Source organism: Drosophila sulfurigaster, chromosome 2R (genome assembly GCF_023558435.1).
Source record: "Drosophila sulfurigaster albostrigata strain 15112-1811.04 chromosome 2R, ASM2355843v2, whole genome shotgun sequence".
In the NCBI taxonomy this organism is placed as follows: Eukaryota; Metazoa; Arthropoda; class Insecta; order Diptera; family Drosophilidae; genus Drosophila; species Drosophila sulfurigaster.
The window spans coordinates 23,365,155-23,377,859 of record NC_084882.1 but is presented as its reverse complement, the minus strand read 5'-3'; the positions used below and the strand labels follow the sequence as shown (position 1 = coordinate 23,377,859).

Below are 12,705 nucleotides of genomic sequence, written 5' to 3'. Positions count from 1 at the left end.
AGAAAAGTTGCAAACGTCGAAAACCTTTTCATTGCATTCGATTCTGGCAAAACGGAAAAGTTGCATGACAAAGAGTTTTCCGTTGCACTTGCGATTGGATTTGGTTAGCTTTTATCAAGCTCTGAACAGACTTTTTCCAGACTTTCCTTTCCTGCTATGCAATGCGACATTCAATAGCAAAATAGATTCAATTTATTGATACTTCTCTGGGACATTCCACAAAATTGACGCACTAGGCGGCTAGGCTGACTAATCATCAATTAAAAGAGGCGCCACAAGAACACCTTCGACAGCAAAACTCAGTTATGTGTATCCCCAACCCAAATGTTAGGAACGCACGCAATTTGTTGCCGCACAAAACAATGTAGGAGAAGAGCCCGCTAACAACAAAAGGGGCTTTGGCTTTGTGTGTGTCATAAAAATAGAAGTGCCACATGCAGAATGGGTTTCTATTTTCGGTATTTAGATGATGTTGCCAAAGGGGCGGCGCGGGTGGACGGTGGGTGGGACCTAGCACATAAAGAGCAATTATAATTATAATGAACATGTGAATGGCTTTCGACTGAATAATCATCGAAAGTTGTTGTTATTGTTGTTCGAAGAATTATTCAAAACACTTTGTGGTAAAAGCAAAACTTCAATGCCAAACCCACAAAATAATGATGATGATCCACTCACTACAGCTCAGAAGTCAGAAGTGAAAGCAAAACAAACCATAAAATTTTAGTATATATAACAATAACATGTGTGTCTGGGGCACCTTGTAATTGCATCAGCCAGCCAAGTGTCTTAACGTTGCGTTGCGTTGCGCTGTGTCGTGTGGCAAGTATGTAATATTAAATAAGACAGCCACGACGTGTTAAACAAATTGTTAGACCAACACACAACCCATATGACGAAATCGTTTAACTGTAAGCAAACAACACACAGAGGGAAAACCAACAGAAACCAAGCATACGACACAGACAAAGCCCAACAAAAGCAACGACCAATGACAGCAGCAGCAGCAGCAGCAGCAAATTTCTTCAATTTAATTAAATAATTAAAACAAAGACATGACCACCTCGTTGTGCTGTCGGGGCCAACAGACAAATAAGTGTTTGACTAATTAAAAAAAAATAAGGAGAAAAAAGAAAAAGCAAGCAGGCAGCAGCAACAACAAATGTGTTAAAATTCCCCCAAATGAAATTAGTTTTAAGATCGCGCCCCAGTCTAAACTCAATTCGAGCGCATTTTCGACCAGCAATTGCCCTAAAGCCATTATTAAATTAATGTAAACTAATTAAAGTCTTTGCATTTATTTTATTTCAATTTAAAAGGCGGCAAAGCCACAAACACAAAAGCTGATTAATGTTCAAAAACCAAACAATGATAAAATTGCCCCATATTTTCAATGCCTTGGAGCATAGCAACAATATTCCGAGTGCAATTGTGCAAAAAAAGGGAAAAATTTATACAAATACTTTTCTATAATTAACTGCCAAATATGCTCGCCTTTAGCCAGTTGAATTCCTGAGATAAAGAATTGTTTTTGTCGCATCTACAGGGTATCAGCCGTTGGCTTGCTTTTAATTATAATTATAACAAAAGCGATAAGCAGACAAGTGCTGTCGAGTAGGCGTGTCTTTGCCACCACAAACACAACCACAACCAAAAGAAAAACAAAGCAAAAAATGTGGCATATAAAATTTATCTGAGCAAGAGATAAGATTAGATCCTCAATGCCAGATCTTAGGCGGAGGCTTAACAAGCGCCTCCCCAAATGAAATCTGGACACGCTGCAGCACTTTTAGGGATTCCAAGCTTAATTCAATTAAAGTTGAAGTGCACTTTACAGCTATATTTCCAATTTTATAATAGCGAGCGAAACTATGACGTCACTTAACAGTTTATGGACTATAACTTAGTTTCGAGTAGTTGAGATACTAAATCATGTTGCCAATTTATTATTGATTGTGTTTGGGGGAGGGGGAAGGGAGAAGCATCTGTCGCTTTAAGGTCATCTCGGTAATAAGGAATCTGTCGTAAGAATCTGTCCCGACTTGCCCCATCAACCACGTAGTACTTATCAAGTGTACTTGGCATTTTTATTCGTTTCGTTTCTCTTTCTCTCCCTCTCTCTCTCTTTCTCTCTCTCGCTTTCTGTGCCGTTTTAATCATTTAAATTCAAGGCCACATGATTTCATGCAGATGGCATCTAAGGAAACTCAAATTATGAATGCTAAAAATAAGCGCAATTATATTTAAGCAATACGAAAAAAGATTGAAAACTAAATCGCAACCATTTAACTGCAATTCAAAGTTTTCATTTTTTTGTTTTTTTCTCCAAATGGTTAAAACGCTAATTGGTAAATGGTTTCTTCGTCCAACACACAAAAAAAGAGGCAAATCATATACTTTTGTTTGCTTTTCTATTTCATGCAAAATGTTCATCTAAAATTATATCATGAGCAGCCACAGCACAGAGGAAAAACGTCATTAATTGCCGCATACAATGAAAACGTAGCGTTAAGGAAAACCAAAAGTTTTTCGCCAAAAAGTGAGCATTTCTCTCTAGCTCCATATGTGTGTGTGAGTGTGTGTTTGTGTTGTTTTCTTAATGGCTTTTCATGGCATTTTGGGTGTCCGCCTGGCAGCTGACTTTTTACATGCTCCAAAGCGTGTAGATGGAACGCGAAATGCAAAACAACTGAAAAGTGTTGCAAGGAGACTGCGACTATCATATACCCTGCCGATGATTTGCAAACTCGAAAATTACGCTAAAAGTATTTAACTGATTCAATATTGAACAAAAGCAAAATCAAAATCAAATCAAAAACCCAAACAACATTCCAATTTAAATAACGAAATAACAAAAGAAATCCCCAATGAATGCATTAATATTGCACCTCTATACGTATAAACTATGCATATAAATTCATTGGAAAAACTCAATGCAATTTGTACAAACATCGAGTCGAGTAGATATATTTTCCAACATTGTTTACATTGTCGAAGAGCAGCGTTAACGACCGAAACAAATACTAAAAGAAAAAACCGAAACCTCTTCGCTTCGATTGCTTCTGCTGCGAATGAAGTTGAAAGATATATGGAATGTGCGTTATACTCCCAAGTATTTTTAAACGAGCTGCAGCCAGCGAAAAACAAAAAAAAAGAAACGAGAACATTTTTATAATAAAACTGGCAAATAGAATGAGTGTGAACATAACAACAACAACAACAATAACAATCGAGGCTGCTGTGCCGCCAATTGGGTCGTCGTCTACAGAATTAGGGAGTTCACTTTTTTATATGGGGCGCAACGGCGGCCGCAAAAACAACAACCACAACAACAACAACAACAACAAAACATTAACAATGGCTGCATAACGAGCTACAAAAATAGCGAAAAACAGCTCAAAATAAAAGAGTAAAAAAAGCAAAATGGAGAGTCGATTGTTCTAACGAAAATTTGCATGCTCTGCACGTGTCAACAGCAACAACAACAGCGACTAGTTAAATATAATGATTGCAATTACACATTTGGCTATTTCCAGTTACCTTGGCTCAAACCGGATATATAGAGATTTCTATTGCGACACAGTGAACCACTTTTTGCCCAGACATAAAATATTGTGTTGACTTTTGTGTAGGATCAAGTAACAACTGAATTGAACAGGATTATTCAGTGTAGAGTATTCAGAAGTGAGTTAAACAACCATCATCAGCAATGAGTGCAAATGTTATTATTTGTACCTGTGTCAAAAACACGGCCTGCGGGGTCATTATGAAGTTATGGCAGGCAGTGGAGCAAATCAGATACATACTTGGTACATATAAAGAACACAAGAGAAACAGAACAAGATATGCATAAAGTGTGCGATGGGCGCCCACAGAGAGACGCCTCAGTTGACTGGCAAATTGACTTTTAGCACGCTCTTTAACTGCAGCAAAACCCGGTAAAAGTTTAAAGTTGTGCTCGCGACTTAAACAACAACAACAACAAGAAGAAGAGTGCAACGCTCAGGTGAACAGATTATAAAAAGCAGGTCGTCGTCGTCGTCTGCAGTAATTTGATGATAATTAGTGCTTCATATTTCGCCAGAAGCTGTTGGCGAATAATGTGGAGCGCTCTTTATGACATTTTTAGGCCTACACTTTGGCATCCCAAGCAACAAGCAAGCCAAGTAAAGAAATTCTACGGTTAGCTGAATTCCGTTAGAACCGACAACAACAACACAAATAACAAATAACAAATAACGAGCACACAACAAATTTTTCAAAGAGGAGGCTAAGTGTGATTTGCTGTGCTTTTTGCAGTAGATGTGAAATATCGTAAGCTATTAATAGTTTTGAAAGAGTAAATAATTTATCGCTTGCGAGTTGATAAATTTGTGCATTTATTTGCTAAACACGTTTACGACCTACAAAAATAAAAGTTATGTTGATTTTGGAAATCTTTTGAACATCACAAAAGTAAATCCCGAGCTTAAAATGCAAGTTCAATTTGTCCTAGTTGCTTTTGACGATAGACCATTATCTAATTTGCAACAATTTGTTTTGTGTGCAAAAAAAAATGGAAAATAGAAATACATGATTGCGCAAAAGACAAGCCAATATAATGAAAACAATTGCAATTGTTAATGTCAGCGCCTGTTAGCAAAAGTCACGTTCAATGTGACGACAAATAATTTGCTGTCGTTTTGATAGTTTTATATTATTATTTTTGTTTTTTTTTTTAGACTGACGTGCAGGGCAAATAGTAGTGTATTATGAATTATTATAATAAAACGTTATGTGGACATCGATAAATTATGGCTTGTTAGCCACATACAATTGATAACCAAATGTGGCCTTGTCACCTGTCAGACAAGGCGAACAAGCGAGCGAACGTGTGAGAGAAAGACGAAGAGGCTCAAAGTTTGCATTCAGATACAGATTTTAATGTAGATATATGTATGTAAAAAGTAATATGCAAATACATGCGTGCGTGTGTGTGTGTGTTTGTATTTTGAAGCATTTCACACAATTGTGTTAATTTCGACCTGATCTGGCAGCGCTAACTGCTCTCGCTTCGAGTAACTGCTCAATCGAAACTTGTTAATTGGGCGAGCAGGTTCGTCACTCTCAATCAATTAGAACCCGTTCTTTGTTTGCCAGTTGTTGCGACAGTTGGCAGACAAAACGTAGAATGCGTGTGTGTGTGTATGTGTGTGAGTAGATGTTTGTCAAATTTGGAATTCAAACGGAAATAGAACAAATACCCAAAATGGAGCGCCCTCTGTGGGCAGGTGGCAAGGCGGCAACTTCCGCTCGCCATGCAATATATACGCTTTACACATATGTATACTCTGCTTTGTAGTCTGTATGTAAATAAATGATTGGCATACCTCAGAACTCAGTTTTCTCAGCGGCATTTTATTGAAATCAATTATTTGCAAAGCACACACACACAAAGAACTAACAAACGAGCGAGCAACAACATTGTCAAAACGATTTTGTCATTTTGTGACTTAAAACAATTTGCAGTTTTACACTTGAGCAATAGCAATAAAGTTGCAGTTTATTTGCTATACTTTTTTTTTCTTTTTGCATCTATATCTGTGTATCTGAATTTGCATTCGCTTATGCGCTCTGATGACGGATGGATGGGGTTGTGGCGGTGGCCAAGGGGACAATAAGAACACATGTAAAATACAAGCGACGACAGCGGCTGCGACGTGGGCAGCGACGGCGACGGCGATGACAGTGTTGGGGAGGGGGGGAACGTAGGGCAGTCGGCGCACAGATCTTGTTAAAACGAATGCGATGCTAAAAGCAAGAGGCGAAAAGCAAAACACAGCACAGAAATGAGTGAGCTCGTATGTGTGTCTGTGTGTGTTTGCTCATATGCATATGTGTGTCTCGACATACATATAAGCATAAGTGTGTGTATGTGTCTGTGTATATGGCAATAATGTAGGTGAAATATAAGAATCAAATAAAAGAAAACGCCAATAAGAATGACGACGTGTGCTAGTAGCTATGACAGCAACCGCAAGAGCGAGCAGGACGGGGAGATATGAATCGGTAGAGTGTGAAAGAGACGGAAAGGGCGAGAGGGAGAAGTCAACTCCATGCAGGAGCAGCTGTTTTGATCGCTGAATTTAACGAACGAAGGCATAAAGCATAGACGCAACTTGGGGAAGACACTTTAATTCAAATTTTTTCACTTTGTTTTTTTTTCTCTCGCGTATTTGTATTATTATTTTGTATTTTGCACGGCAGTTAGGTAACGTTTTGTCTATATGAGTTATGCTCATAATCTTAACACATTCTTTACTGCCTGTGACGACGACACACACATTCGCATATATTATATATGTATGCACACACATATAGATTTCTATATACACAGACACGCAGACTCACACATACACTAGCGGATACAAAGTGTGTGGCTGCTGCTGCTGCTCTGGTCTGCTTCTCTGCTCACTGCTCAACTCTGGCTGCGGGCAGCCAACAAAATCGATATTCTAAAAATAATATACTTTGAAAAATACAAAAAATATAAAAGCACAAACGAATTTCAATTGTAGCCATCATCAGCTACTAGCTATTCTAGCTACATAGCTAAAGCAGCAAACTGCCGGCCGCGATACCTAAACGAACACACACACACACACATTTATGCACACACACACACTATAATTATGTGTGTGTTGAATTTGTAATTAAATTGGTTAAATTACTACATACACTTTTATGTACAATATTTATTTACACTTCACAATTATTGCGCACTTTCGAGAGATTTGCATTTCTAGTTGTAGATATGCTTTTTTTTGCGATATATTTTTTTGTAAACCCGATAAAGCGGATTTTGAGGCTGCTTTTCAACTGTATTCATGTATTTCTCTCTCTCGTGTATTTCTTGCACACAACCGAAGACGACAGCGACGTACGGCAACTGAAACGACGACGCGACAACACAAACCTACAGTAACTGCTGCTCTGCTCAGTGTTGCCAATTTAGCATTTTTTCCGTCAAATTTGAGTTCCTTTTTGCACCTACTTGAAGTTGAGAATGAATTTTTGTTTGCATTCCTATATTATGAACAACTTTTGTATTATTTTTCGTATAAAGTGTTAACTTTATGATCAAAATTCTTCTCTAGTTATTTAGTTTATCACTGTATTTACATACCATAAGTTTTGTTCCCCCCCATTCGAATGAAGCATTTTATAGGGGATTCAGTCAAATTTCGTTGGAATAAAATTCCCCTATTGCAATAGTATAAAATCCTAATGTAAAATACACATACATATAAAAGTTATTTTTATTTTGTTTTAGTTTTATATTTCTACAGCTTTTTTTCCTGAAAGTTGGCAACACTGCTACAGCTGCTGCGGCACAAAGAAAGCCGATTTTTTCGGTTGGCGCTCTCTGCTGCTTCTGCTGCATGTGTGTATTTGTGAGTGTGCGTGTGTCCCTCCAAAGCTCGACAGCACCAGCCCCACATCGCAATATTATTGACAGTGCACGAAACGGGGACCAAAGCAAAGACATAAGAAATGAAAAGAGCACTTCAACGAATGACGAAAAAACAGACACAAAAAAAATTTAAAAAGCGGCTGCTTGGTTTTTTTCGTGCAATACGGCAACACTGCGCGAGCATACCGCAGTAGTGTGCCGTGTTTGGCGACAGGTGGAGAGGAGTGGGGAGCAGAGTATTGGGGAGAGAGAAGAGAAAGAATCGGAAGAAGCAGAAGAACCGTGCGATGATAGCAGCTGCAGCAGTGTTGTTGTGCGTTGCTTGCTGCTTCGTTTGGTGTATAGTAAAAGTAGCGAAAATGTGTAGTAGAGATAATTTGTTGGGGTTGTTGCTTTTGTGAATCACTAACACTGACGCACACATACACAGAGAACTGAGCGAGCCCCAAGGTGCTGTCAGTGTGTGGGGTGTGGTGAGTTTTAAATGAAAATACATATGCATATGTATAGAACAATTTTCTTCGTTCATAAAAACGAGACCAGTGACAACTTTCTCAAAATAATATTAAAAACAAAACACTCAAAACGCTCATTCCCATTATAACAACACTTATATTAGAGATAAAATAGAATAGGTTGAAATTGACAGATAGTTTAGCCGGTTCATGGATGGCAATTAAAACGTTTAAATATCATCATCCTGGCAACAACAACAACAGCGACAACACTCACCACTCACCACAAATGATTGTTTTCCGCTCTCACGAAGTTTTATTTGCGTGCGTGTGTGTATGTGTGTGCTACTGCGCGTACTCTCTTTTGCTCTCTGTCGCTTAGCTTTAGGCTCCCACTCGCAGAATTTTAACACAGGGCATTATATTTTTGTGGCTTTTTTTGCTTGCTTGCTTGCTTACTTATTTATATTTATATAATAAAGCACATTCCTGATAACGGTGTTGCATATGTGTAATGCCTTTTAATTGCCTCAAAATTAACAATATATGTATCTTGCAACACACGAAATTCACACCTTTTATATTTCTGGTATCAGCGCAGCTGCCATGCAAAACGCGGCGCACGTACACACTCAAAGCGGCGACGACAGCGACAACGACGACGACGACATTCGCATTTTTTCACAGTGCGTTTGCGTTACACCTTTGAGGCTTTTTTGTTTTTTGTTCGTCAATTGCAAAGGCAATGGCGCACACACCTGTCACAATTTCAATTGAAAATCATTCCTGGCACTTTCATTTACACTTTTCAGCTATTTAGTGCAGCCGGTGATTAGATTTTTTGCCAAAAAACTTCAATTTTGTTAAGCGGCTACTTGATTCGTTCACACAGACACAGTAGAAAGTGACGCCATCTTTAAAGTGGTCGAGGCACGTTCAGTCGCAACCAACAGTGTTGAAAAACGAGCAAGCGTTGGCTGCACGATACGTCAGACTGTATGTTATACGGTTATTTAAACTTTAAATAAATACAATATTTAATTTTTTTAGTACATTTGCGAAACCAATTATTCATTTAATTATAAATTTTTGTATAGCAATGTTTTTAAATTTACTGATGTGGCAATATGTCGAAATTATATTGATGGCAACGCCTGTAGCGATAATTCGATGAACGATTAATCGACTGGCCTAGTGAATCAGAATGAAATTAACAAACCCAATTGATTAGTAAAACGGTACAAAAAAAGTGTTTAATTAAAGTAATTTAGACTGCTAGAAACTCTCTCTCGAAGTGTGTGTGTGTGGTGGTAGCGTTCAGTTTTCTTTTAGAAACATCAGCAACATAACGAAAGCCATGTCTTCACTCTCCGCATCCGCGGAAAATGTCTCCACCATGGGCATTGGAGGCGGGGGTCAAGACGGCTCCAATTCGCATCCCACCTCCGATGGCGGCGGCTCCAGTATGTGCCTCGAACTGGCACTCGAAGGAGAACGTCTGTGTAAAGCGGGCGATTGTCGGGCGGGCGTTGCCTTCTTCCAGGCGGCGATTCAAGCGGGCACCGATGATCTACGCACTTTGTCAGCCATCTATTCGCAGCTAGGAAATGCATACTTCTATCTCGGTGATTACGCCAAGGCCATGCAGTATCATAAGCACGATCTAACACTGGCCAAGACCATGAACGATAAGTTGGGCGAAGCGAAATCGTCTGGCAATCTGGGCAACACACTCAAGGTGATGGGACGCTTCGATGAGGCGGCCATTTGTTGTGAACGCCATCTCACACTTGCACGCCAGCTGGGCGATCGTCTGTCGGAGGGCAGAGCGTTGTACAATCTGGGCAATGTTTACCATGCCAAGGGAAAACATTTGGGCAATCGCAACAAGGCAGGCGACGATGTCAAGGAGGCGCTGGTCAAGGCGGTAGAGTTTTACCAAGAGAATCTGCAGTTGATGCGCGATCTGGGTGATCGCGGTGCACAGGGACGTGCCTGTGGTAATTTGGGCAACACTTACTACTTGCTGGGCGACTTTCAGGTGAGTTAAACCCCGTGCCTCTCCCTACCAGTTGTTGTAATAGTGTCGCTTTGCAGGCTGCCATTGAGCATCATCAGGAACGCTTGCGCATTGCACGCGAGTTTGGTGATCGCGCTGCCGAGCGTCGCGCCAATAGCAATCTGGGCAACTCGCACATCTTTCTCGGACAATTCGAGGATGCTGCCGAGCATTACAAGCGCACCTTAGCCTTGGCCCTGGAGTTGGGCGAACGTGAAGTCGAAGCGCAGTCGTGCTACAGTTTGGGCAACACTTATACGCTGCTGCATGAGTTTGCCATGGCCATTGAGTTCCATCATCGGCATTTGGCGATTGCCCAAGAGCTGGGTGATCGCATTGGCGAAGCACGCGCCTGCTGGTCACTGGGTAATGCTCATGCCGCCACGGGCAACAATGAGAAGGCGCTGCAGTTTGCCGAATCCCATTTGCAGCTGGCCAAGGAACTGCATGATCCCGTGGGCGAGAGCACAGCACGTGTAAATATCTCAGATTTGCGCAAGCTGCTGGGCATGCCAGAGGCGGAGCATACGCCAACGCCAGAGGAGGAACGCTCGACTGCTTCGGATCACTCGGCCAGTGGACATCAGTCGGATGGTTCAGAGAACTCGCAGGGACGCATGGTAAGCACGCAAATACCTTCTTCAAATTGCACTTTTATTTATTTGTTTTGCATTTCAAAAGGTGCGCGTGCGTCGCCAGAGCATGGAGCAGCTGGATCTGATCAAGATCACACCCGATGGCAAGCGTCTGCAGGCGCAGGAGGAGCAGAAAACCAAGGCAGCCAACGCTGCCCACACAAAAGCCAAAGAGGATGATTTCTTCGATATGCTCTCGCGTTCCCAGTCCAAGCGCATGGACGATCAACGTTGCTCAATCAAAATCAACACAGCTGGCGGCGCAGCTGTTGCCACAGGCGCCACACGCAAGCCGCTGGTGCAGCAGAACTCTCTGTTTGTGGATCCCACAAATCTGCCGGGTCTGAAGTCACCATCGTCGGCTATGCCGCCAGCCATTAGCCATGCACCGCTGGCACGCAGTGCCACAACCACACAACAGCCGGACGATGCTTTCCTCGACATGCTGATGCGTTGCCAGGGCTCGCGACTGGAGGAGCAACGCTCCGAGTTGCCCAGGGCACATGTCACCATGGATGCGGAGGCGCCACCGTTGCAGGCACCGGGCGGTGGAGCGGCAGCGGCGGGCGCAAGAAGTCGCGAGTCGGGACGAGGTGCAACGGTGCCCGATGAGGATTTCTTTTCGCTGATTATGAAAGTGCAGAGCGGACGCATGGAGGATCAGCGGGCGTCGATACCTTTTGGCGGCTTTAGCAATGCGCAGCGAAATGCGCGCAACAACAACAATAATAATAACAACAATAGCAGCAACAACAACAATGCCACAGGCGGCGGTGGAGGTGGAGCAGCTGCCAAGTAAACGTCCATTTTGGCTGCTCTTCATATGTTTTGGAAGTCAGTTTGTTATACGATACGTACATTTTGGCCATTATTGCATGCCTGGCCTATTGGCCCAGTTTTTTTGGCCAACTGGCAATTGATGGCTAATTTGGCTGGCTAAGCATTTGTTGTAAGCTCAACTTTTAGTTTTGACTACCGACTAACAAAAACACAAGTAACCAAAAATGATTCATACACTTTTAATTTTCTTAATCTTTTTTTTGTTTATTCGGTGATGCATCAGCTCTTCCATTTTGATGCATCATGCACACACACAAAACATATACATATACAAATACAAATACATAGATATACTCACCGTAGACAGAAAAGTTGATATTTGCGCTTTTTAACACCGAGAGAATTTTTGCAAAACAAAAGTAAAAAAAGAAGAGATATTAAATGTTTTATTGCATGCCGAGCACATTTACTACAATTATGTAACTAGTTTAAGTCAATGAAAATAGCTCAATAGATTATACAATTCACATTCGATTATACTTTGCTAGTTCACAACTTATCTCTCTTGATCACTCGCTCTCTCTCTCTCTCTCTCGCTCTCGATAATGTATATCCCAATATTCCAATCCATCCAAAAATTGAAAACGTACATATAAGCAATTTGCATTTCGCAAAACATTTTTCCAATTGTAACTACAAGTATTGCATTTTTCTATATACATATACATACTGATACATATACCTATACATATATATATATTTATAAATCCGAAATACACTAAAGAACTTACATATTATTATTATTATTGTAATCATTTCATTCTCGATTTAGTTTAAGTTTTTTCTACATATTTTTTGTGTCTCTCGCGGACAAAAAGTCGATTTTTACAACGTATTTTTGTTGTTGTTGTTGTCTGTATGGAGATTCGACGTCCGCTTTAGCATATAGTCTACCATATACAAACTATACACGGCAACGGATATGGATACAATACAGATATCTCTACACATATACTATATTATTATACACCTGATTGATTTGTATTGGAGAAAGACAACTGAGTTCGCATGTTGCTTGGAAACGATAAGCCAAAATTTATTAATGTTATTAATGAATGTACTATATAATAATTGATAATGATAACAACGTTCAGATCCAAATCAGATGCTGATCATATTGATATGAATGTATGAACTGTATTATTAAATATTAAAAATCCAACAAAACTGTTTGCTGACAAATTTCAATTGCTTTTGTGACGTGAATACTGGACTTGAATTTATTTATTGAATAATTAATATGTATTTTATATTTCTTTTTTT

General features: G+C 40.3%; 1 protein-coding gene across 1 annotated transcript; it reads left to right on the top strand.

Annotated features, from left to right (window-relative positions):
* The first annotated feature begins 9,085 nt into the window (after nucleotides 1–9,085).
* LOC133836865 (G-protein-signaling modulator 2) lies at nucleotides 9,086–12,172 on the top strand. The gene is made up of 3 exons (XM_062267453.1): nucleotides 9,086–9,949; nucleotides 10,006–10,587; nucleotides 10,649–12,172. The coding sequence occupies exons 1-3, from the start codon at nucleotides 9,266–9,268 to the stop codon at nucleotides 11,399–11,401; spliced, it is 2,019 nt and encodes a 672-aa protein (XP_062123437.1). The 5' UTR covers nucleotides 9,086–9,265; the 3' UTR covers nucleotides 11,402–12,172.
* The last annotated feature ends 533 nt before the right edge of the window (nucleotides 12,173–12,705 follow it).